The sequence below is a fragment of the Ambystoma mexicanum genome, chromosome 12 (genome assembly GCF_040938575.1).
Source record: "Ambystoma mexicanum isolate Mex_15411 chromosome 12, UKY_AmexF1_1, whole genome shotgun sequence".
Classification (NCBI taxonomy): domain Eukaryota; kingdom Metazoa; phylum Chordata; class Amphibia; order Caudata; family Ambystomatidae; genus Ambystoma; species Ambystoma mexicanum.
In genome coordinates, this window is record NC_090936.1 from 619,650,939 (window position 1) to 619,678,238 (window position 27,300).

General features: G+C 44.2%; 1 protein-coding gene across 1 annotated transcript; it reads left to right on the plus strand.

Moving 5' to 3' along the window:
• Positions 1-5,069: 5,069 nt before the first annotated feature.
• On the plus strand, positions 5,070-20,040 carry LOC138513912 (olfactory receptor 8U9-like). The gene has a single exon (XM_069629052.1). The coding sequence runs from the start codon at positions 6,410-6,412 to the stop codon at positions 7,355-7,357; it is 948 nt and encodes a 315-aa protein (XP_069485153.1). The 5' UTR covers positions 5,070-6,409; the 3' UTR covers positions 7,358-20,040.
• The last annotated feature ends 7,260 nt before the right edge of the window (positions 20,041-27,300 follow it).

The following is a 27,300-nucleotide window of genomic DNA, read 5'->3' on the forward strand; positions in this document are numbered from 1 at the left end:
GTTACGCTGCTGGATGCAGAATAACGCGAAGCATGTGTTGCTGGTCGGGCGTGGTTTAAATAGCCTCAAAAGTAGTCCCAGGGAAGAAGTCCCTAGAACCACACCCGAGTTAAAAATAGTCCCTGTAGAAAAATAGTCCCTTTCAGGCTTCATGTTGGATTGGAGTCATTTGCAGCATGGTCTGCCTGAGGTAAGTAATGGCTATGAGCCTGGCGCCTTAGGAGCCAGGCCTGATTTCTACTATGAGCCTGGCGCCTAAGGTGCCAGGACTGAACCCAGATAGCCCCTAGTCGGGGCTGCTGAGGTTTTACTAAATGTCTAGATGCCTGCTCCCGGGGCTGATGGGCTTGGTATGGATGCCTGGGGCAGGCATCATGACAAATGTCCTAATCCCTCTCTACCTTAGAGACCCCCAGCAACTTTGCTTGATTTTGAGGACTTGCATTTTTAACCTGGAGAGAGTGAGACCCTTTTTCCCACTCTCTCATGTATTTTAATGTGATTTTGAACTCTGTGTTTCTTTTGGTTGTGGAGTCTGACAAACTCCATAGGCATCATCTTTTACATTGTGTCACACAGCACCTTCATTGCAGTGGCATAGGGAAATCTTTCAAATTTCCCAAAGGTTTAAATACCTCCTATTGGATGAACTACTGTTTCCAGGAGCAGTAAGTGGCATTGACTTTACTTACATTTGTGATTTTCTAGACCCAGCACACACTATCTTACAATAGGGTGCTGGAGAGGTTACTCAAGTCTGATCTCCCCTCCCTTGCTAAACTCTCCACCTGCCACTGTGACTGGGGCCTGGTCCTTTCTGGGTTATACTGAGCCCAGGCCACCCCCCTACCAGTCCTTTACAGCATCCTTCACCATCCCTTGTCCTTGGGCTCCCTTTCCCGGACTATCCCTACCCAGTCTGCCTGTCCAGAGCACTTTGCCTCCTCCCACCTCTCTCCCCTGGCACTTCCCGCCTCAGCCTGTACAGCACCCCCTACTTTTGCACTTCTCGCAACCCCCTCCCCCCTGGCACTTTTCCTCAAGCACTTGCATGGTAGGATTGTCTCAAGGCCAATATAACCGTCTCTTTTTTCTTGTTGCTGTTTTTCTTATGATATCCCATGTTCCCCCTCACCGCCTCTGGTCTTGTGGCGCCTAGAAATACTTGTGTATAGGCACCATACAAATGTTCAATACAATTTTTAGGGCATTAAACACAAAGTAAACATACTGTTGTGGCCATGGCCAGTAGCCAGATTGTTCGGGACATGGTCTACTGGCCATGGCCACAACAATATGTACTGTGACTACTACTACTGCTATATCCACACTCCATGTGGCCATGCCCCAAAAAATCTGCCCACTCGCCATTGCCACAATTTGTCCAGTAACTTCCACTGCTACTACTATACTCACACTCCAAAAGTACTACTCTGCCTCTATGGAGTGGTCACATAGTTAAAACTACATAACTATTAAACCCAAAGTAGGTGTACTATTCTCACCATAACCAGTGGCCACATTGTTTAAGTCATTAAACCCAGTAAGTAATCATACTATTGTGACCATGGCCCGTGTGTCATTACCACAGTCACATTTTCCAAAATGCACAGCTACTAAAGGCAAAGTAAGAACACTATTCTGAACATGGCCATTAGCCAAAGAAAGCATACTGTTGTGGCCATGGACAGTGGGACATGGAGTGGCCTTGGCCACAACAATATTAGTGTGACTACACTACTACTACTATATCCACACTCAATGTGGCCATGCCCCGAACAATCTGCCCACTTGCCATTGGCCACAACAATATGTACTGGAACTTCCACTACTACTACTATACTCACAATCCACAAGTAGTACTCTACCTCTAGGCAGCGGTCAGATAGTTACAACTACATAACTATTAAACCCAAAGTAAGCATACTATTCTCACCACAGTCAGTGGCCAGATTGTTCAAGTCATTAAACCCAAAGTAAGCAAACTAGTGTGGCCCTGGTCAGGGGCCAGATTATTCAGGGCATATGTACTGTGACTACTACTACTTATATACCCACACTCCAAAAGTTCTATTCTGTCTCTAGGTACTGTTCACATTGTTCAAACTACATAACTATAATACCCAAGGAATGCGTACTATTCTCACCATAGCCATTTTCCAGATTGGGGGCATTTCACCCAAAGTAAAAGTACTCTTGTAGCTATGCCCTAAAAAATCTGGCTATAGCCACAGTCACACTTGTTAGACTAGTTACATAAGTATTAAACCAAAAGTTATCATTGTTTTAGCATATAATTTAACACTACCATTTTCAATGGATGTACGCAGAAAGGCCGCTGACAGTCAAAATTACAGCGATCTCAGTGACAAGCATTCAACCATTTATACACCAATAACAGATACATTGCTCCCTTTCTTTTCTCTCCCACCATCCCCAGGCACTTTGATCCTCAAAATAACCAGACATTTATTTTTAATAGCTTTTTTATACCGCAATGTCTGCAGACTATGGGTGCACTTTGCAAATCCAACTTGGTGTCCGTTTCAAAACTTTTGACGCACCTCACATTTCTCAATTAACCAATCAGCGACCGTGTCCGGTGTCCGTGGATGAAAAGCACCCCTATATTGGTCCAAGAGCATCTGCAGAAACCGAATCAGGAAGTGACTCCATCGACTGAACAGAGATATCACCAATTTGTTTTGCCGTACAATTTGAGCACTTGTAAAACATCTACTGAACGGATTTACACCAAATTTACAAAAGCACGCTTTCGGGGACATGCCACTGCTCCTTGCACAAGTTTGGCGCAAATCCATTCAGCAGTTTGGGTTGTGGCCACGAGCAAAACATTTTTCCATACATGTCTATCCAGATTGCAAACATTTTGGGACCTCCCCCATTATGTTGCCACCCTTGACAAAGCCATGCAAAGGTTTGCTAAATAATTTAGGGTCGGGTCTATACATTTTGTTGCAAAGTTTCATGAGGATTTGTTGAACAGCCACAAAGTTATGAGTCACCAAAAAACTGCTCTTCCTACGGGTAAGACAATTTAACTATAACTATAAGGTCGGTATTGTGCACCTTGTAATATTTATTATTATTATTATTAGTAGTAGTAGTAGTAGTAGTAGTAGTAGTAGTAGTAGTAGTAGTATTATTAATGAACAACCATTGTTAAAGGAACGTTAGTGTTAAGTATCTCTAATAAGAACATTTGAAATTCAGAGAAAACATTTTGTTTAAAGGATTTTAGAGCTGTAGCACAAAATAGTAAGAAATGTGCCCGTTATGGTAAGCTATGCAACTATAGTTTATGTCCCTGCCAGGCACTGCTCAGAGATGACATGCAAAAAAGCATCATTATGTTAAGATGAGAGGGCCTAGATTTTGTGCCCTGCTCCCTTGGCTTTATATCCTGCCCCCAGTGTGTGCTGTGACAACAAAGCACTCCACTGCAAACATAGAACTCTGGTGGGGGACTAATTCTGATCTCCCTGCTTACTTTGAAGTTTAAGAAATACCTGAAAGTGCTTGTGTGCCTTGTGATTGCTGGGCACCTGTGGCTTGTGTGATTCATCTTCCCCTCCTCTCTCCTCATAGTGGATCTAGCAGGCTATTAATCAAATCCATCTGATCCTGTTGTCGAACCCCCTTCAGATGCCTACACTGATGGTGTTTCCCTTTTTGCATTCTAGATACTCCTAACACGTGGTCAAGATGGGTGATGAGAAGGAAGTGGCAGGCAGCCCTGTGTCCTACCCCAGACAACATGTGTCTATATCTCTAATGGCAGAATTTGATGTAATGGGTGAACCCTCCAGCCAAGGTACTCAATGGTTGCTATGGGTGGAGAGGCTGGAAATGCACTTCAAGAGCTTAAGGGAGGATGATGATGCTGCAAAAATCACCACAATGCTATTATTAGCTGGCCCGATAGTGCATAGGACTTTCAAGACCCTTTGCACTACAGATGATTCCTATTATGAGGAATTGCCATCTGGCAAGGATGCAAAGCCATGGCTTTTTTAAATTTTTATTAATACATAAAATGATGTGGGTGATTTATTCTCCAAAGTGTAATCTGCTAACCAGATCCCCTCATGTCGTCAACTCAGTGCCAAAAGCATAATGTGCTTGTGCCCTGCTGCAGCAGTAGCCTGATACGCAGGACCTGCTCTGCTCATGGTGGCGAACAGGTTACAAGGTCCCAAGATGCCCATTTGACTGCCGCAGCGACAGCAAAGTCACTGTGGCACAGGATGCAGCATTTACGATATGCTCCCTGTACCAAAACTATGATGATTATGAGTTCCCCATGCAGGTGGCAGGGTAATCTCTAAAAATATGATATGCCTGAGTTTCAGCATAGTGCATGGCACTACTTATGATCGTGGACGTGGATCCCACATCCAAACTGGCATTGCACATGTGTTAGCTCCTGTGAGGCAGCTCTGCTGGGGAAGGGAATGTGTATTTGGGTCAGAAGGCCCAATACAGCCAAACGGCATGACGGAAACCCAGAGGACCCAGCCTCTCTTTGATCCCCTTTGTGAGGGCCAGTAACACCTTCCCCCAGAGACAGCCCCACAGCAGGTAGCTGTTCTGGGCCCAGGTATCAAAGAAGCACACCCATTCAGGAGTAGCCTCACACCAGGGTGCTGCATGTCTAAATGTCTTTGTTGGAATGGAAGGGGAGGGAGTAGGATAGGCAGGAAGGCTCTGGTCACTGGAAGAAGCCTTCCACCATCTTGTTTCTCACTGTCTCTCTTTCCCTTTCCTGTCCCCTCCACTTCCACTTGAGCAAAGAAATGTGGGTGTGACATCAACAAGGCAAAGTCCACTCCAGCAGAAGCAATGATTGGGCCGCAAAAGCAGGCTAGCTTTAGACCAATCATCTAGAGGATTTTGCCTTTTAAAGAAGGGGCCTCTCACCCCTACAGCAGATTCCTCTACATTCCCCTTGAATCCTTTTAGGTCATAGAGCCGTCCTGAAGAACTCATCTGGACTTCTTTTGTGAGAGTTGTAATTTCAAAAGCCCTCAGCCAGAGGTGAAGAAGAAGCCGTCCAAGACAGAAGGAAGATCTGTCCCCTCAGCACTCCCAGGGCACATTGGGAGTGGCCAGTGCTGTGGACCAGGACCAACCATTCTACAATGGTTCTACTAAGCTTGAGGAGCAGACCTGAAAAGGAAGCATCCTGTCCTCGAGTCCTTTGCAGAGGCCTCACAGCAACCGGAGGGGCAGACCAGCCGAAGCTCACTGTTCTACTGCATCAAACCGGTCGTTCTGTGTTCACCACATCTTGAAGGAGGGGGAAGGTGCTGGTGAATACATTCCTGTGCACTCTCTACAATTCAAGCAATTGGCATGAGAAACAGTGGCATGCCAAAATATCACGCTTTTGTTTCCAAGCTGATGGCAGAAGCTGTATTTTCAGCCTCTGAAATCAACAGTTATCAATTCCTTTTCCTGTGTCAGTTAAGCAAGGGGGTGCACATAGGGTAATGTATCACTCACCCCTCTTGCAGACAATTAGAACACAAATTATTTTTCTTCTTTCATGAATTTACCAAACTTCTACTTCCCTTTCATGCATTCTAAAATGCAATTATATTGTGTACAACACACGTACATTAGTTTATGTTTTTTTGTTGTGAAAAAACCTGCATATCATTTCACACACTGTATTAGACACCCAGTAGATCTTCCCTGCACAGTAAGGATATGTTTGATGCCTAGTAAAAATGGCTGTGGAAGGAATTGGGGTGAACTTCAAATATAGCACTACCGATATATGTCATGACTTCTCCAAGATCCTTTATGAATGCTGTCACTTTCGTCTATCAATTTATCATCCCTGCAGAGTAAAATAGGAGTACATGTTCTCTTCTCATATCTGTCTCATTTTTCTACTCCCAGCAGGTCTTACACCCCTGTAGATGGAAGAAGGTAACAATGCCTAGGTGCACAATTCGTCTTGCTTGGCCCCATCAAGAACTCTCAGCTCTCTGCCTTGTGTTCTGGAGATTGACGATGGCTGATAGCAACCTGCCAAGGGCACCTGAGTGAATCCTTTCTCTCACAGATGACCATGAGCATCCGGTACCATGTTTTGAATAGATGACTGATGGAAACCTGCCCTGGGTCTTGGTGCCCAAGTTCACCCTTCTTGACCTCAGAGAGAACTCTAGGCTACAGGTCCCATGCTCTGGATCAATGCGTGAAAGGTACTGGACATGAATGCAAGAGTTCATTCCACTTCGACTCATGGAGGATCCAACCCTCCAGGTCTCGTGCTCTACATAGATGGCTGAAGGGAACCTGACAGAGGTGCTGGAGTTCATTCTTCTTGGTTGGCCTCACATAGGGCCCTAGCCTTCAGGTCCATTGCTTTGATGAGATGGCTGGAGGGAACCTGACAAGGGTGGTGGAGTTCATCCTTCTTGGCCTCACTGAGAACCCTAGCCTCCAGATACCGCTATTTGTGCTGTTCCTTCTGGTATATATCATCACAGTGCTCAGTAATAGCTGCATTGTGACACTGATCTGCACTTCTTCTCGTCTCCACACACCCATGTACTTCTTGCTCAGCAACCTGTCTTTTGTGGACTTGTGTTATTCATCCACCATCACCCCCATCATGTTGGCAAACTTCCTGTCAGAGAGGAAAGCGATTTCACTAGTGGGCTGTGTAGCGCAAATGTTTTCATTTGTCTTCCTGGGGGGTGCAGACATTCTACTCCTGGGCATCATGGCCTATGATCGTTATGTTGCTATTTGTAACCCACTGCTTTACAGGGTCACTATGACAAAGCACGCCTGTATTTTTCTGGTTGCTGGGGCATACTTTGGAGCCCTCCTTAATGCCCTCATACACACCAGTCTCACCCTCACGTTGTCCTTCTGTAGATCGAACAAGATCACCCATTTTTACTGTGATGTCCCTCCCTTGCTTAAACTCTCATGCACCAACATCAGGACCAACGAGGCAGTGCTGATCTTTGTAGGTGGGGGTGTCATGGCAGCCTCCCTTTTTGTGGTGATCATCTCATACACTTTCATCATCTCTGCCGTGCTGAGGACCCGCTCATCGGAGGGCAGACATCGGCTGTTCTCCACCTGCTCTGCTCACTTCCTCTGTGTCACCTTGTTCTTCAGCACCAGCCTCTTCATGTATGTCAGACCTACCTCTAGTTACGTGATGGACCAGGACAGAGTAGCCTCTGTGTTCTACACAGTTGTGATTCCCATGTTAAACCCCCTGATTTATAGCCTGAGGAACCAGCAGGTCAAAGAGAGTGTGAGGGATGTGGTCCATAGAGTGCATTTGTTTAGGAAAAGAGCGTAGTAGAGCATCTCAGTTGGCCACAGCCAGTAACAATGTTATTGTATTGCTAGTATGAAAGCATTTATGGCAATGGCTATGGGTTCTGGTAGCATAGGCGGGGCAAGGCGAACTGCACGAGTCAATGGGATGCATCAGGCAACCATGTAGTCTGTCATAATCATCAATGCTCTATTTAATTGAATATTTTATCAGAACCTTTTGCGTCTAAACTCTAATTCCCTCTCACAAAAAATGATGTAATTAGAACTATCTGGAGATGTTACTGAAGTCAATTGATATTTTGGGATTTTATTGATTTAATATGATATGCGTTTTCGTGAATGTTGTTAATTGGGCCTCATTATAAGTTTGCTGGTCCGGTAGTAACGGCGCCGGTAAGCTATGGGCGCCGTTACTACCGGACCGGCAAACTATGAGTTCTGCTCGCGGGTGCCTTTCCGCCCGCCAGGTCTGACCTGGCAGGCGTACCGGCACCCGCGAGCATAGCATGTCGGATGCACCAACACCATTCACAAATCTGGCCCTTTGGGGCTGAAATGGGAATGGGGAAAAATATGTTCCGGCACCCGCGAATGGGTAATTACCTGGTTGAGCAAGGCCGTAATGACCCTGTAATTCCCATTCGCGGGTGCCGGAAAAAAAATTATACCGGCGGCAGCCGTGCCGGTTTTATGGCTACTGCCAGTGTCATAATGAGGGCCATTGTCTCTCCAGCCATGTGTGTCTATGGCTTGGATGTAAGGCTTATTATCCCCCTGGCAGGGGCGCTGGCCAATCAGGAGTCTCGGAACGTGGTCTGTACTGTATGGTACATGCTTGTGTTCTGAGCTGCCTGGGCACCTAGCTCCCCATCCCTTCCCTTCCCCGCTCCCCAATCCCCTCACCTTTTAGCACCCGTGTAGTTTCCTACATAGGTGCCAAGAGTGTGGTATTTTTCCCCAAAAAATGAACCAAACATTTGCAGTGTGGCCTGGCACCATGCTTGCTGTTGTCCAGGCAGTCCCTCTTCAATGTTGATGATGACAGTCATCAACATTGAAAACAGACTGCTTGGATGACAGCACTGCGTGGCATCGGACCTAGCTGCAAAGGTAAATTTCTTTCTTTTTTTAAAACAACAAAAAAAAACATTAGCACCCGTGTAAGGAGCAACACGGGTGCTAATGGTGATATTAAACAGGCCCTTCACTTGGGCGGCGGGAATTACCAACAGGGTCGGCCCACCTCCTCATTTAATATGGCCTTATTCACTCTCCCAAAGATGGCAGCCAGGAGAAGGCATTGAATAGCAAAATGCTCACTTGCCATCACAAGCATAACGCCAGCACATCGAGGGTGGACTGGATACATGAAATAGCATTAGCACCGGCTATAACAGAGGAATGCAAGTATTAATGTTTTCAGATGCATAATCTGAATTAATATTATGCCCATAAATACAGAGTGGCCAAACATCTGAAATACTTTACACTGACGTCTAACATTCATTTATGACATATTTTAGATATACAGTTAATGTTTAGAAAATGCTCTTATAAAAACAATGCATTACATCTATATGCAAAAAATCAGCAAGTGGAACTAAAATTAGAGAATCAAAATGAGAAGAGTAGTTTACTATTGTGATTTAGTAAGAGCAGCGCGAATAGCAAAGGAATTCGCAAGTCAAAGACGGTGTAATCGGAAGGTTGTAAAGGGATGAGTGAGATAGATATTTCTGAAAAGAAGGGAGGGAGTAGGATGGGATACAAATCGAGAGAGATGCTGTTCCTTTAAACAGAATGTCGGTTGTAAGCCAACATTCCAAATACAGGAAGTACCTATTGTCCCGATAAGGTCTTCATTGTATGCCCTGGGTGAGTCTTATACTTCGAACAAGTCATTTAGAGGGACACTTCATGAAAAGCTCAAATCTGTTGTGGCAGCTGCTCAAAGTTAAGCGAGATGCATTCACGTTGCGCCAGAAGTCCTCATTTCAATGTAATCTGAGTTGGTATCAGGTAATATTATCCCCACCAATAATATCGCCATGTATATGGTCGTCGGCAACGACCATAGGCGATTAGGCAATATTATTAGTGGGGATCATTTTTGGGGTAAAAGGAAGCAGGGGTTGTGGGGGTGTCCCCCGCTCCCTTTAAAATAATATGGGGGTTGCAGGAGTCCCCTCCGCAGTTTCAATGGATTAATATTGTCGCAGAAATACACCACCATTCTTGTATGGCGATATTTTTGAGGGGATATTAACACATTGAACCTCTGAGTTTTAAGTAAAACCCTTTTCTCGTCTGTTAAGAAGGGATACAAGTTCTGTTGTGTTGGCAACTGACAGCTTTAACAACTGTTTAAAATATGGAAACTAATGGGGTGTGGAGAGGTATTTCAAAGAATTAGTCTGTGCCAGATACTGAGCCCGATAAACACAACGTCTGATTAACATCATTGATAAAGGGTAAGAAGAGATAAAGTGTTGAGGCATTTTTGAAACATATGGGTCTTTAACAAGAAACCGTTAGAACGTTTAAAGAAAAGCTATACGTTATCAGCACAGCATTGCTATTAATGCCCAGCTGCTGCACGAGATTATGCTGAGGCTTGATTAGTCTCTCTCCCTCCAGCTCTCTCTCTCTCTTCTTCACATTTTCTCTCTCTCTCTCTCGCTCCCTCCTTTTATTTTTATTTATTTTTTGTAGCTATGAGAAAGGCGTTTTCCAGACACTGCTATAATGTCACTCCCTGGCCATAAGATGTAAAAAGATGGCAAAAGGGTTTAGGGCCTGGCCATGTTATGGCAGCACCAGGCAAATGTCTATCTGATGTCTTTAAATGAGCCGAAAACTGTTGGTTTTACCAATTAATTCAGTGCACAGAACAGGTCACAAATATAGCTTATAAATCAAGTGGCTGAAGGCATATTAGCTTAAGACATTTGATTACATCAGGAGCTACATTTATTAATAAAACAAATGTATTGGACATTTGTATGGCGCCTATACACAAGTAAAAAAACAAAAAATAGTCGTTTGCGCCCCCTGCAAGAATGAACACGGCTTAATTACCTGTTCTTTGGGAAGGTACCAACTCAAGAGTCCACAGCCACACTTTAGCTCACTGTACCTTTCACAGAAGGGAAATTACCATTTGCATATCAGTCTTTGTTCCGCCCACATGGGCAGTCCAGCACCGAAATGCTAACACAATTCTCTTCTGCACAAAAGTACCAACAACAACCCCAGACACGTGTTTCAGCCTTGTTGGGCCTCATCAGTGAGGTGGAGCTGTGCCTCTCTGAGCACAGTGAGCAAGGGGTCCATGTCTGGATGACCCTAGTAAACTTAGGGTGACTAAACCCAAGTCCCTTAAACATTCAGAAAATAGTCATAGGCGCCTCTCTGTGTGAGAACGAGCAGAGCTAAATGACCTGTTTTTTGAGAAGGTACCCACTCAAGAGTCCAAAGCCACACTTTAGCTCACTGATCTTTCACAGAAGGGAAATATACATTTGCATATCAGTCTTTGTCCCACCCACACGGCAGTCCAACACCAAAATGCTACGGCAATTCTCTTCTAAACAAGAGTACTAACAGCAACCCCAGGGACGTGGTTCAGCCTATACACAAGTGTTTCCAGGCTTCACAAGACAAGATGGGGAGGGGGGCACAAGGGAAACACGAACAACAAAAACAGTTATATTGGCCTTGTGACAATCCTACCGTGGAGGTGCTTGACAAGGAGGTAAGTGCAAGTGGGGAGCGGGTAGAAGGAGAGGTGCAGGAGTGGTGTGCCCCCAGGGAAGGGGGACATGGAAGTGCTGGGCGTGCCAAGGTGGCAAGTTCCAGGGGGAAAGGGAGGATGGGAGCGGTGGACAGGGAGGACCAAGATGGGATAGTGTGAGAAAGGGAGTCCGAGGGCAAGTGCTGGCAAAGGATGCTGATGGGCCTGGCAGGGGTTGGTCTGGCCCTGTATGACCCTGAGGGGACCAAGCCCCAGTCGCAGCAGAAGCAGGGGGAGAAGTAACACAGGGGGGGGAGAGGGAAGGGAAGTATTGAGAAGTTTTCAGAGCTTAAGAAGATCTGGCTCAAGTCTGAGGGAGGGAGACTATTCCAGGGGGAGGAGCCAGCAGAGGAAAGGGATCTACCTCCTACTCTCTGCTTGGAGAAACGTTTGACCTGTGGAGAGTTGGAGCCAGAAGACCGAAGACCGAAAGACTCTGGCCGGGAGATATTTAGGGAGGGAAATCTGGATGTAAAGCAGCCCCATGCCCCAGATAGCCTTGTGGATGATGCAAAGGGCCTTGAATTTGATCATAGAAGTCACCGGGAGCCAGTGGAGGGATTGTAGGGATGGAGAAATGTAGTCTCTGGGCTTGAGGCCAAGGATAAGTCTTGCTGTCCTGTTCTGGATTAGTTGAAGGCGGCAAAGGGAGGAAAGAGGCAGATTGAGGAAGATGCTGTTGCAGTAGCCCAGCCTAGAGAGAACCAGAGCTCTGGAGGATGTGAGCTTCTGAGGGAAGGCGAGGAAAGGTAGAATACCCCTGAGAAGGTGGAGATGAAAGTTGGACTTCTTGGCAAAGTCCATGATGTGTGGAGAGTAAGAGAGAGAGGAGTCAAAGATGATGCAAGTTTTTTTGCCTCACAGGTGGGTGAGGGGAGGGGCCCCAGGGAGTCAGGCCAGAGAGTGGAGGGGAGGAGGGACCGGGAGCAGGTGTCCCAATGAGAAGGATCTAAGTCCTACTGGCATTAAGGTAGAGATCATTGGCAGAGCACCATGGCTGAATAGCAAAAAGGCAGTCAGGTACGAGGGAGGAGGAGGAGTTGGAGGATGGCAGATTGAAAGAGAGCTGGGTGTCATCTGCATAACACTGGAAATGAGGGGAGAAATTGGAGATCAGGAGGGCCAGAGGGGCCAGGTAGATGTTGAAGAGCCATGCTGAGAGGATAGAGCCCTGAGGGATGCCACAGGTGGTGAGTGCTGGAGGAGAGAAAAGGACCCATTTGCAGTTGGGAAGGTCTGTTTGAAAGGAAGGAGGTAAACCATGCCAGTGCCCTGTCATAGATGCCTAGGGTATCACAGAGACAGTTTATGAGGATGGAGTGGATGGTTGTGTCAAAGGCAGAAAAAAGATCAAGGAGTATCAGAACAGAGGGAGTGTCCAGGTTAGAGACTAGGTCTTCACAGGTGTTGAGGAGAGCAGTTTCCATGTGTCAAGACTAGTGGATCATGTAGATTATGTATACCTCCATCCCTAAGTACCCAACAGCGAGATACAAGAAACTTGCTATTCGGTTTTTAGGGCCACAGGTGGCAGGAACAGGAACACCGGTTCCTCCGAGTGGCTGCAAAGGAAATGGGCAGGTTAGGCAATATACACAACAAACCCAAGAGCATGAGCAACTACAATGAAATGGACAATTAGGGCACCTACCAGGAAGGCGTATGTAGGCCGTAAAGATGGGAGGGCAAAACAAAAGTAAAAGGTTACCCCAGGCCGGTGTCACTGCCCCCTCAGTGAGCTACGTTGCAGCAGCAGAGAGCGACCCTGGTGACAAGGTCAGGCAAGATTAAAACTCACTGGAAGCCCCTATGGGACAGGAAAGAGGGAATGAATCATGTCAGGATGGGAGCTTCAGGTGGAATGGGGCATAGCTCCAGCAAAAATCTGTGGTGATCCAGAAGGCAAGAAGCAAGACTGCAAAATCCAGGCAAAACAACACAAAGAAGGGTGATCCAGAAGCAATCCTTTATTCCGAGTCCGAGGTCAGAGCTGAAGACGCCAGTAGCAAAACTAGGCAGCACAGCAAAAAAGGGCAAGGCAAAAGGCAGTTTGTGAAACGTAGTCTGAGGTCAGAACAGGTCCAAAACAGCAATAATCCAGAAATGAAACGCCAAACGCTGAGTAGGAACTACAGCTGAGAAGCGAGGTATGGCGCGAGCAGCCGCTGTTTTACAGGGTTGCCACTGATACTGAGTCACGTGATAGTTGCATACGTGACACGTGATGGGTTCCGTACCGTGTCATCATAGAGACACTGTTAGCAGACGGGCATATGGATGCCAAGGATGTTGGGTCGCATGATCGTTGCCTTTGTAACACATGGCAAGCTCCGCGTCCTGTTGCCAAGGTGGACATCTCATTGATGGCCGTGTGGATAAACACCATGATAGCTGCCAATGATGAAGCTGGCCAAATCGCCCCACACAGCGTGTCTGTTGCATATTCTTCTGCGAGTATGTGCCCATTTGCTGAAGTGTCGGTGAGGTAAAGCATTGCTGCTGCAACAAGGTAGTGCGGGCTTGGGCATGGTAGATGTCAGAGGCTTGGAGTACGGACCTGAGGGATCCTGGGACTGTGAGTGCCTGACACCATGCCTCTGACTGCCCTAAAGCTGGACTGATGGTCATGGAGGCAGCCAGCCACTTGGGTGTGGAGGTTCTGTTGGGGGATGACCAGCTACTCCATGAGTTTGCCCAAAAATGGGGTGATAGAGATAGGGCGATAGTTAGCCAGACAAGAAGGGGCAGCAGATAGTGCACAAGAGAGTGTTTAAGGGGTTGAGGGAATGACCCAGTGGTGAATCAGTGGTCGCAGTGTAAAAGCAAAAAAGAAGATATCGAGGCTGAGTACCCCAAAAGGAAATACACCAAAGCAGGTTCAAAAGATACACAGATCTTTATTCTACAACTGAACAGTTTTCAAAGGACAAAGCAACAGATAGCTATCAGGCCCTCAGTACAACACAGCGAATACCAGCCCTGTTCGCTGTGTGCAGTGAGTGGGACTGTACATCAGAATGTTCGTGCCTTTTATACAGTATGTAATCTGATGTCCAGCCCATTTGTGGGTTAACCATTTTCTCGTGCTAGGGGTTCATGCCGAGTTCATTCCTAATTTATGCATCTATACATTTATGGATTATCCTTAATTCATACTCCACTAGGTTACAATAGCAACAGTGCGTTTTTGGATTCTACATTGAGCCTTCGCACATATCTTGTAGAATATAGTCAAACAAGTGTTCACATTAGAAGCTCGAACAGTATTGTGCATAATATATGTTCATGGATTAGTATCGTTGGCACAGGTAATCCTCTATCCACAGGTCAATGAAGGACATTGACCCTAACATTTGGCCTGCGGGCAGTTTAAGTATTAACTCGTATGTAGAGGTCGAGACGGCCATGTTACAAACAGAACGACACTGTCCACCATTTTAGAACACAGGGTGACTTTGGAGTGTGAATCAAAATGGCGGATGAACCTAAAATAGCGGCTAAAACTGATCTAAGGTCAGGACCTTGCTACGCGGATTTCTTCGCAGAGCGACTTGGCTTAGGCCAAGATATGCAATATAGGAGGCACAATATGATTTCCCGTTCGACAGCAGAGGTCAGCCAAGGCTGGGGCGAGAGAGGTGATGGTGTCCTGTATTACAGCTGACTTTAAGCCATTCAATTACAGAAGACTATTTGGAAATAAAATTGGCATACTCTTAAAAGCACAGAACTAGCTGAACAAGAACCCTGGGGAGCCTTTCATGTGGCAGGCAGTTGGTGAAAACAGCCATTGGGACTAGCATAGTTTTGGGTAGTCAATGGGTGGGTAACAATCCCAACAACACTGACAGACTCTGGGTGCCTCCACACATCCCATCTCTTGCCTATCTTCACTTAACATGCTAATAGTTTCAGCATTTAGGCAGCGCGTTGAGTGCCACCTTATAGCCACAATTAATATGTAGTGGGGTACAGAGCACTTAGGTAACATACACATCACTTGAGTGAAACATGTCACCAGCCAATTCAGGCTTACTCAGATGAGCTGGTAAGATAAAAAAGATTCAACGTACCTTAAGGTGTAATATGGCAGAATGGCCATCAAATACAATCTCTGCAGAACGATGCTATGGTACTGGGTGTCGAAGGAAGTGGAGGCATCTAACACAATCAAAGATTCTACTAGTGGTTAGCCCTTCACCAGAGTAGCTTTTGCAGAATGTCAACCAGTACTTATTCCAGTACCAGTACCAGTCTGGGTGGAAACCAACTAGGTACCACCATCATTTTTCATGTGTTGCCTTGAACTTGCTCAGGTGCTCAAATCGTACGGTAGATCAATTATTTTACTACCAAAAACGATACTTTCCATTTTTAAAGCAATCCTACAAGAACTGTAGAAATTCAAGCGTACAAACAGTTTAATGTATCACTCAAAAATCTCCCATTTTACAATAAATGTCCATTCTGTATTAATGCGTGTAACCAGTCACTGTGCCTCATTACGAGGTTGCTGGTAACCCGCTGATGCTACCGTCGGGTTGAAGGCAACCTTGTATTACCGTTATCGCAGCCTGACATTCCGGTGCTTCTGGGATATCACAGGCAGTGGCGGTACGGTAAGTTCACATTCCAATGTAGTCCTATAAGACTTCATGGAAATGGGAACCCTGAAGCACCGGCACCGTTCGTCAGGCCTGCCAGTAGTTCAGTGCCCCTACCGACAGACTCGCAGTGATCCGTTCCGGAAAAGGTGCCAGCACCTTTATTTCCAGACCTGGTCACTTATAATAAGGCCCACTGTGTCATTATAACAATTATACAAGTGCTTTTAGAGTTTAAGGGAAAAAGAGGCATTTAAATTGCTGAAAACTAGGGTGCCATACAAACAGTGGCACTTTAATTTCATTTTACGGATGCATAAAAGACATTTGCCCCAGTGCAAGTACATTGCAGATGTATCTATGTCATATGCGCAACATGTGATGGCATTTGGCCCATTTAGTGTAATACCAATATAGATGTTTGAAGGTCTTTTTTATTGAATTCTTTTTTTAAGGAGCATTGCTTCTATTTCCATCCTGTTATAATGCTTGCAGCGAGATTTACAAATGTGTTTTTTGTGTGGGTTTTGTTTTGTAAGGGAATCACATATCATAATAAAACAGCATGATAAATTATACAGAAGGGAAAGCCAATCAAGCCAGGTTCGAGCCTAAGGCCTGATTGTAGCAACAGTGACAGCAGAGCTAAAACCAGAGCTAAGATAAGCAGCCAGGCACCTGTCGCCTCCCATTTGCCCCCACCCAGCCCTTTTTAAATAGACTGCTGTATCAACAATAATAAATAAAACCTCGTTGGTGACCTTTCTGGGGCAGGGTAGGTCTGCATAGTTCTCCAATAACCTTCATCTGGAGGGCACATTGCATTTAATTTGGTTACATATTTTACATTTTCTTGCCCAATGCCAATTACTGGAAACATTTGAATTTGCATCTCCAGAGGAGTTGTTAGCAAGTGAATTACTAGCTACAAATGAATTGGAGCAGTGTGGGCTAAGCAAGCACAGGAACCATAATGCATGCACCATCACAGAGTGTATGATACAGAGAAAGAAATCATTTTAAAATATCCAAACACAAAGACAAGAGGTGATGGGCAGAGATAGATGGAGAGTATGAGGAATAGGCAATCAAAAGTAATCAAGGCAGATTCTATGATACAAACTCTATTTCAAAAACATACTTTTATCTGATGAAATCGATTCTCCAATGGTGATTACTTTCATCAACACATCAATATCGTTGAAAGAGAGTTCTCTTGCAACAGTGGCTCTCCTTTGTACCTAAACATGATTGTGACCAAATTGATACAATCATCAAAGTATTTAAGTTTACCAGAAATATGAAATCATGTAAATGGCTTTCCATTATTAAAAATAAATGTAGTGCACCCAATGAACCTTTCTGTAATGTAGCGATCAGAGAAGTAGAAGCCAGATTATGTTTAGAAGTGTTAGAATATGAACCATCAGAAATTGAAATCGATGAATCTTATTTTACTGCTCTAAGATAGGAAAGTCAATCCATTGATAGTGGTTCTAAACCAAAGTCAATGTTTCGATCCATATGCATGGATGATACACATGTAAAAGAATTTGAAAACCTAGTGAAAGCAGACCTCAATCAAATAATTTGCAAACAACCACACAAGAAATAGTGATAATCTGATGATGTGGAGTTTTAAAAAATCTTGTATGATGATTATAATATTGTTATAAAGCCCTCGGATGTGGTTGGAAATATTGTCATTTGGGATTTCTGCAACATATAAACAATTACACGATCATATTTGTTTTTTATTATTTAGTGGTGGTCTTATATAGGACTGATTTCATGGAATGAGTCACAATTCCTCTTTCTTTAATAGCCATGAAACCTGACATTCTGTTTGTTTCTTTCCCAAAGTTCATAAATCACTGCAATGTCCTTCTTGTTGACCAATTGTTAGCTTTATTAGTCATAAACTGAACCTCTTTTAACCTTCCTGGATATTTTTTGCTCCCTTATGTTATTGCTCATCTGCCTTACATTAACGATCCAGGTGATGCTCTTAATAGATTGACTGATATTCCATAAGGGAAAGAGTACCTCAGATTTACAGTAGATGGAATATCTTTATATTCTGCTATTAATCACACTCAAGGTATGAAAGCAGTACAATATTTTGGAGAAATTGTTCAGTTAACAATATAGAGCAAACCACAATGTTGGGTGAGTTTATTGATTTTGTTCTTATTAACACCTATTGTACTGTGAATGTTTTTTCAGAAACTCTGTGGGACAAACATGGGCCCTTATTTGGCACCTGCTGATGCTAATTTACTTAAGGCCTTTTGGAAAGAATAATATATATTTGCAAACCAATAAAATACATGGAATTAAACATAATGCTGTGGTTTAGATACATTGTTGAGTTGTTAATTTTATGTAAAGGTACTTAGTGTCATGTTTTTGAATTTGTAAAATGAATTCATAATTTTCTCGACTTGCATTTTACTTTGAGATTTAGTAGCAAAAAATTTGATTTCCTAGATTAAAAACTGATTATGGGTGACAACAAAATACAATGTGGTATTGAAAAACTACTGCAAGTAATTCAATCCTACTTGCACAATTATCTCATTGTCAAAGTAATATAAATAATAGGAGGAGTTTAGGCATGAATCGTGGTGTGCCCTATTAAAGGCTTTTAAATCAAGTAACAAGAAAGAATTTTGGCAACTGGTATAAAAAGATGTGATAGAGGGGGATATTGTGGCAGAGAATAGTATAACAGAACAGCAGCGGTGAGAGAATTACAGCAATTGGTATCTCAGCTCACTTCTAGTACTGCTCAGACACAGTATAGTATCCCTTTTTATCTATGTTGTATAATTATCTATTGGGGGTGGTCACACGAAGGTGGCAGGGGGCAATTCTGGTCCCAATTTAATAAAAGGGTAAATGAAATCTTCTGCAAATCTATCATCCAATATCATTGTTAGACCCACTAGGGAAGATTTTCAGCAAGGTGGTACATAAGTGAGGAGGAATGCGGTGAAAAACCCAAGCTGCTATTCCCTCTGCAGGTGGGTTTTAGGAAATATATTTCTACTATAGATCAATCAGTCGGATAATTATAAGTTTTGCATATATGTGTGACACTTAAAAGGCAGCTAATGTATTTAGCAACACCGGCTCGCCTTTGTACCTACACATGATTGTGGCCAAATTGATTCTATCATCAATGTATTTGCGTTTACCAGAAATATGAAATTATTTCAATGGTTTTACAATATTAAAAATAAACCTAGTTAGAAAATGAAGCTCAATTAAGAAATGTTGCTCTGTTTTTAACAGTAGCTTGGCAGATTAGAATGTGATTTTTGAGAAGTCAATGAGAACAACAAACTGTTTGCCTATGGGCATTTCTATGGATCGGTTTAGAGGAAGTAGGTGTCAATGAGATAGTGGGATAATACATTGGAATTGTGAAGGAGAATTAACTATGCTTCCTGAAAGATATGATCGAAGTGGATGGATTCATGTATACCGAAGCATGTCTAGTTTTAATAATAGTTCTGTTAGTTTGTATTTGTACCTAGAAGCTTTAATGTTTTAAATTAAATGATCCACTCTGACAGATACATTTTCGGGAACTTTTAAGATATATAGGGGCGTTATTGTTGTATATTACATGATATGCTCTGGCTAGGGAATTTTAGTGACTTTTTAAGATGTGTATTAATTAATGTTTGGAATAATTATGTGTCATGTGCTTATACAAATCAATGCATCTTTAACTTTACATCATTTTATCGGGTTTATACAGGATATTGTCCCTTGCATTTTGATCTGTTCTGATTGATGAATTGTAGGCAGTTTTTGAGATATCTATAAATTGTAAATTGGAATTGAAAATAATTGAATCCTGATCGGTCTTGATTGATGAATTATAGGGAATCTATACGACATGGTTTAATTGTTGAATGGAATAACTATGCACTGTTTGTGTATATACGATATGATTGTTAATTCTGTATATATACACAGTAATGTACTTTGTACTTTATATAATTCTTTGGTCCTTATATATTGTAATGTACTTTGCATTTATATATTTTCAATCCATATAATTGTATATTTTTCTTGTTTAAATTAGGAATTGCTCATTGTCTTTTATTGATTGTTGTATATGGTTTAAAGTCAATGCCAAAAATGTACATATTCAAATATCAATAATCTACCACACACTGCGATCTTATGAGCAAGAAGAAACTATTCCTGTGATCCAGATTTTTTAACATCTTGTCAAGAAATGAACTACTGGTTTAAAAAAAATTGCAATAAAGCACAGACTTCAATGACTGCATTTGAGAAATCTCTCTCTTGCAAAATAAACATCTAGTGATACCAAAGAACAAAGAAAACTAACACATACATTGTATTACCACGTATAGTAACCAATCCTATAAGAAATACTACAGAAATTTTGGCATGTTTTGCTTAAAGATGTTGTTAGTCATGAAAATTTCACAGAACCAGCATTTGCAATAAATGTGGTAAAATGTTTGGCAATATTTTGGCCAGCAGACACTTTGTTAAGTCTAAGCGTAAATAAATGCAGCTAAAAAACATTTAAGTTTTCTCTGTGGTAAACATAATACAGATCATCATGTTTTTTTGAAGAATATAAGACGACATTCCAGGTGGGAGAGTCAGAACCTTTGCAGTTCTTTTTTATAATGTCAGCCTCATCCTTGATCTCAACCTTGATCTCAACCACCTCACTAAGGATCCTAAACACTTCCTTAGTCTTCACCACTTGCAGCATTATCCCCTGCACTCTGACCTCCTCTCTCCGGCCTCCTTCCTCCAACAAAGCCTACACTTACTCGTTCTGTCTCCAATATTACCCAAGCTCACTGCCTTTCTGCCTCTAAACACCCTCCCCTACTTGCAGCATATAAAGTGGTCTGGCCCTACCTATAAGAATCTCCCTCACTCAACTCGAGTCAGGTGTTCATAAGCATGTCGCCTGGTGCAGGACTGGTTTCTGCCTATTGATCAATGGCTTACCCACTGCTCCTGTAATTCTGCCTCGACTTGCTTGAATATCCTATCTTAGACTACAGGGGGCCTGCTCGCCTTTTTGGAAATCACTTTCACACATGTGTGAGAAGGTTCCCACAGAGCTGCACATTTCATAGCTATTATCTATAGTGCTAAAACCAAGTACGCGATTTAGGAAGTTGGATGTATTCAGGTTGGAAGGTAGATTGTGTGTATTATCTGTTTGTGAAACCTAGTATGCTGTTGATCAGTGCTGCGCTCTCCTGATTATAGTGCCAGTAGAATTACTAGCCTACTTGTTAATAGCTAAATGATGGCTTTTCAATCATATGTTCACAATAAACGAAGTCTGTGTTGAGATATCATCAGTAATTCAATCCAGATCCATTGTTCGCCTGTATAAAAAAGGGGCATACTAAGCATACAGCATCAGGCACATTTTAAATTGTCTGCTTACGTAGAATTCACATTCACTGGGGAAGTACACATCCCATGAGTCCACAAAATTATTTTTAGGCCAATTGAATTGCAATGTTCAGGTGACTATATTTACAGGCAAACATGGAGGAATTTGTAGTCTATCAAGCAGTAAAACAGATACTGGTGGTTAAGTTAATTACATTCCCTGCTGGCAGAGTATTTAACATGACAGTTTTTTGAAAGAGGTCTTCCAAGCTTATAATAATGTTCCCTGGGCCTCAGCTGAAGAGACCAGGATCTCAAAGGTTTCCCATGGGTGAGCTTATTCTGGTGTATGTCACCCCCAAACCCCCACCCCACCGTCCCCAATCCAGGGGCTAAGCAGTAATGGGCATAAGGCACTCTTATACATTGAGCATCTTGCATTAGACTGTGAAAGCATGGACCAGCTTTACATGTGTTACCTTCTGTTTTTTTATCTCATTGCGGTAGGTTTACTTATTCCACTTTGAAAGGAGGTATCTGGTGCATTGAGAAGCATCATTTTCACCGCAGAATTATAGAGTTCAACAGTAGGCAGAATAATAGAAATCGGTAGGATACACGGCCCATCGACCTCCACCGAACGAGAACGCTGATGCACTTCCAAAATCTGCTTCTACTGTGGCCTTAATGGTCACTATGTGAAGGAATGTCCTAAATGGCCCGAAATACCCACAGGTTTTCCGAAAGTTCATCCTTAGTAACGGGGGAACGGGGGAACGGATGAGCTCCTTCATGACACCCCCCTGTTTATTTTATGTATTTATTTATTTGAATGTATAAAGCGCACTTCGGCCCTGGGGCACCGTGGCGCTGTTATAGTAAATTTCCTTATAACAGGTAATTTACAGTTTACATATGGCAATTATCACATGGAGATATACATTCAAGTGAAGACAGGATCAGACAACATAGCGTAAGGAAGCAAGTCAAATAGGAGTCAGGCTAGCGGAAAAGTTTCTATGTGCACAACACCTGTTGCCCTCCCAGCGGTTCTTTTGTCCCCAGATGGTACTAGTCATACTGTCCATCTGGTGTTGGATTCGGGAGCCACCAGTAATTACATAGACATCGGCCTGGCCACTTCTCTGAACCTGCCGTTACAGATCAAGACCCGACTCGAACTGGTGCAGGCTGTGGATGGCACACAGTTGTTTTCAGGCCCCATTAGGCAACAAACACTCCCGCTCACCCTTACCATTCAAGACAACCACAGAGAATTAGTGACTTTTGATCTGATCACCACTCCCCAGTTTGGAATAATCCTAGGAGTTCCCTGGCTACGGATGCACAATCCTCACATTGATTCGTCCCTAGGACATGTTTCCTTTGAATCCCCCTACTACCAAGACCGCTGTTTGAAGGGTAGTCAGGCGTTACCCACACCCTGTCAAGCACTGGTTGCCATCGCCCACTTAGAGTATTCAGAGGGTACAGATCTCCCCTGTCCTCCACCTCACATGTAGTGGGTGCTGTCGTACCCGACATTCTGAGTATCAAGCCTTTACCAGCGTCTTTGATAAGGGTCGTGTAGCGTACCTCCTTCCACACCGCTCATTTGACTGCCCCATTGACCTGATCCCTGGGGCCGAGATTCCCTGCGGGAAGATCTACTCCTTGTCACCCACAGAAGACCAAGCTTGGAAAGAATACATAGCCTCGTCGCTCAAATTAGGTCACATCAGACCATCACAGTCACCAGTTGCTAGGCCCATTTTTTTTGTCCACAAGCAAGAAGGGGGATCTCCGCCCTTGTGTGGATTACAGGCGGATGAACTAAATCACAATCAAGGGCCGCTACCCCATTCCGCTTATCACGCTTCTACTTCAACAAATAGGCCGCGCCACCATATTCACGAAACTTGGTCCGTATCAGAAGTGGGGATGAGTGGAAGACAGTGTTCTGTACCCTCCATGGGCTTTTCAAGTATACTGTGATGCCATTCAGGCTGTGTAATGCTCCTGCCACATTCCAACATTTTATGAATCACATCTTTCATGACATCCAGGGACGTCACTTAGGGGTCGCCAGAGGTCGCAACTGCGACCTCTGAGGTCTCCTTTGCGACCTCTGTGGTCTCCTTGCGACCTCTACAAAAAAATAGCAAAAAGAAAATGTTTTTTTTTTTTTTTTTTGTAATGCAAGCTCCTGGATGTAGCTCTTTACCTCTGGAGTGGCTGGCTTTCTTGTTCAGGCCCCTTAAAAGAAAAAGAAGAAAAATAAGAACAGGAGTGCCACAAGTCTAACACTTTCAGCACTGACTTTAAATAAGAAAGAATAGGACTGCCAAATGTGCCTTTCTGGAATTCTATAAAATAATTGCTAGAGTCATTAAACCCCAACCCCAACAAGCTCATACACCAGAGACATTTTGCTTGCTTATGTACACCTTCCCCATCTCTCCTCACGGACATTCATCAGTGGGTATCCCAACACCCGGAGCAGGTATCTGATTGGAACACAGTCATTCTTGGTGGCCTCCCATTTGTCCAGGATCGACTCTTCCTACTGACCCTGAATACTCGACTCCAGGCATTGGAATGGTCTCATGATGCTGCCATTAATGGTAACCCCAGACAAAAACGCACCCTGACACTACTGCAGTGCTGGTGTTGGTGTCCGACCATGCAGAGGGACGTATGTGATTACATCAAGAACTGCTCCATTTGCGCCCAATGCAAGAACCGTAGGGGTAAACCCCTAGGGCTCCTCCAACCCATGCCACTACCTCAGAAGCCCTGGCACTCTGTGTCTACGGACTTTGTTACTGATTTACCAAAGGTTCAGGGATACGACACAATCTGGGTTGTGGTAGATAGCTTCACCAAGCTATCATGCTTTATCCCTTGCTCGTGTGTCCCCTCATCCCCTGCCCTTGCTGATTTTTTCTTCCGAAATGTATTCTGTCTCTTTGGCCTTCACTCTGTTTTGATTTCTGATCAGGGTTCGCAGTTTACATCAAGGTTCTGGGGGGATCTCAAAGCACTTTTAGGCATCGATTCCCATTTCTCCTCGTCATACCACCCAGAAACATACAGACAGACAGAATGAGTCAACCAGACCCTCAAGCAGTACATCCGGTGTCTCTGTCTACAATACCAGACGACTTGGTATAGGGTCCTCCACCTTGCTGAGTTTGCTTATAACAATGCACCACACTCCTCCACATTTTTTTCTCCTTTCTACTCCCTCTATGGCCAGCAACCCCGTATCCTACCCTTTTCCGATCTACCTATCTCTCCTACCCCTGCAGCAAATGCCTGTTTTAGGGACCTTGTGGTCGTCCATCAAAACACCCTGGCCCATCTGCAGGAAGCACAGAAAGCAATGTGCCGCTCTGCCGACAGGAAGCAGTGTCTGGCTCCGGTCTTTTCAGTAAGTGACATGGTCTGGCTTTCTACAAAGCATCGTAACATTCCTGGCTGCCGCAAGCTACTGCCTAGATACGTAGGCCCCTACAAAATCACCAGAACAATCAATGCTGTGTCCTACCGTCTGGCTTTGCATGTCTCCTGGCACCCGCTATTTCACACCTCCTTATTGAAACCGTGCCCCCCTTCCACTCGCATACAGTTGGCCCCCACTCCTCTAGTGCAGGGTTCTGCCCCCAATGAGTATGTGGTCCATGTCATTCTGTGTTCCCGCATCTGCAGGGGTCGCCTCCAGTACCTCGTGGATTGGAAGGGGTATGGTCCCGAGGAGAGTTCCTGGGAGCCAGTCGGGAACATTCATGCCCCGGACCTGGTTACCCGTTTTGATCGTGCTCATCCCCATCATGTGGACGTGGGCCGTTGGGGAGGGACTCTGTCATGCACCCAATGCCATTGCACTTCTGGAAGCCTCCTACCTTCCGTTATGCCACCACCCGTCGCCTCCATGAACGGTCTGACCAGGCTGTCGTTCCATCTGGTAGCATCGCTCAGCCCAGGTATCGGAGGGTGAGTGGAAAGCGGCCATGTGTGCGGTTCAAGCCGCTTCCTCGATGGAGGTTAACATGGTGACTGCAGGACACCTGGAGAGCGTCTGCGGTCGCATCCAGTGAACGCACAACGCCACATACGCGATATCCACGGTAACGGCATATAAACGTCCTGACCACTAGCACACATTGCTTCGTAGCTGTGCTCTTGCTGGTTGGTGTGGCGTTTGGTTTTTCTGTCATTCTGCTTCTTTGTTTGAATTTCCTGGCTTTCGACCCCTCCTGCATCCGGTCCACATAGCCTTTTGGATTTGTCCCTTTGCTTGTTTACTTGGACTACTGCTGACCTGGTACTTGAACCCAGACCACCTTCCTGACTCCTGTCTTGGATTTCCCCAAGGATCGTTCTTCTTCCTGCCATCGACCTCGAACTGTATTATGGATCGCTTTTGGATTCCCTACGAACATTGGTTGCCTTGACTGAGGCGTTTTTCCTCATTTTGCTGGGGCCTGCCTTCCTCTATCACCTAAAGGTTATGCTGGCTGCTGGAACTTCCTCTTCTATCCTGCACTGTCTCGCGATGGACAGCAGACACCTGCACTGCGGGAACCCCGGTTTCCGCTCCCAGTTCGACGTTTTCCACAGTCTCCTCCTAGGTAGGAGACTGCCTCCTCCCCCTTTTTGGCCCCTCAGCTAAGGTCTCAGCTCCTGAACTGTCAGTTGTGATGCAATACTAGAGAGGGGTATATCTATGTTTATAATATTTTGGCTGTACTGAATATAAAAAACACACCCAATGTAATTGTGAAAGTACTGCATGTGGAATTAGTTTGTGAACATTAATTGCAATGTGTTGTGTTACTAGGGAAGGAATTCCTTAACTTCACCAGAAGAAAGTTATGAGATCAACTTAGTCCTGAAGAAGATGGTGCAGAAAGCCAGGAGCCCGCAGCTTTCTTCATTCTGTTCTGAAAGGGCCTGTGTGTGATAGCAATGGAATTGAAAGATGGTGGGAAAGAGATGCAATAAAAACAAGAACATTTGGACAGCGTCAGACATCAAGACAAAGAAGAATCCAACCGAGCCAACTGCAAACGATTACCACATGCGACCTCTGTAGTGGTAAACATTTAAGAAAATAAACCACGCTGTGTCCTTTTTCCGCCTGCAAGACATTATGACATCGTTGATACATTAACTAAAACCTGGAAACTCATATCATATTCTTTCCTGCCATCTAGTGGGCAATTCATAGATTGCCCACTTCAAATCATTAATCAAATTTTTAATAGTGCTTTATTTTAGGGAGTCACTCTGATTCTGGTGGTAACAGTAAAACATTTGGTATTTTAAATACGTCCTAATTATGAGCTGCAGTTGCATGGGATCTTTACTGCGTGGGGGACATATAAAATACTCCATAGATTAAAGATCTGTCTCTCTCTCATGTGGTAAATATCCCCAGCAATCCTACCTCATAATTAGCTGGTATTACATAAATAGGAGGTATTTAGAAGGCCACACGTGCGCAGTGCTGCATCTTGGTCAGAACCCAGACTGCTTTACTTGAAGTAGGTTGTGTTGGATTATCTATTCGTGTATTTGGAGCATGACAGTCTACTCAATGATCTTGCCAATGAAGGATAGATGGGTGCTGTGTTGGTAGTTTGCTAGGCTGCATGTTTCCAGTGTGTGTTTATTTTAGTAAGACTTAAGATCTGCCCATTTGTCAGTGCATCAGGAAGATGCTTTGCATAAGTGAGACATTGATCACGTGGAAAGTTACCAATAATATTCTTCAGGGTGTAGGTAGGGATGATGTTTTTGTAGAAAGTGGCCCTGTTTAACACAAGGGTGGTTGCGAGTTTTCCCAGTGTTAAGGTCTTGAATTCTGAGGCTGGGTTATCTATGGTGGGTAAAGTGTCATCAATATGGCATTGGTTCACATCAATTTTGTCTGTGAAGAACGTGTTGATCTCCATGGAGTCAGGTGATGTGGGGGCTGGAAAGGGGGCTGATATAGTGCTTAATGCCATTGAAAGGGGCTCTGTTCTTCTTTGGAGGCTTCTGCTATGGATGCTGTGTAGTAATGTGATTTAGCTGAGGTAGTGAGGGTCCTGCAGGCTGAGTGGCGACCTTTCAAAGTGGTGAGATCTTTCTGTAGTTGCGTTT

What these genes read in the sequence shown, in the direction of transcription:
- LOC138513912 (XM_069629052.1), top strand. Translation starts at nt 6,410, where the DNA reads ATGGCTGGAGGGAACCTGACAAGGGTGGTGGAGTTCATCCTTCTTGGC.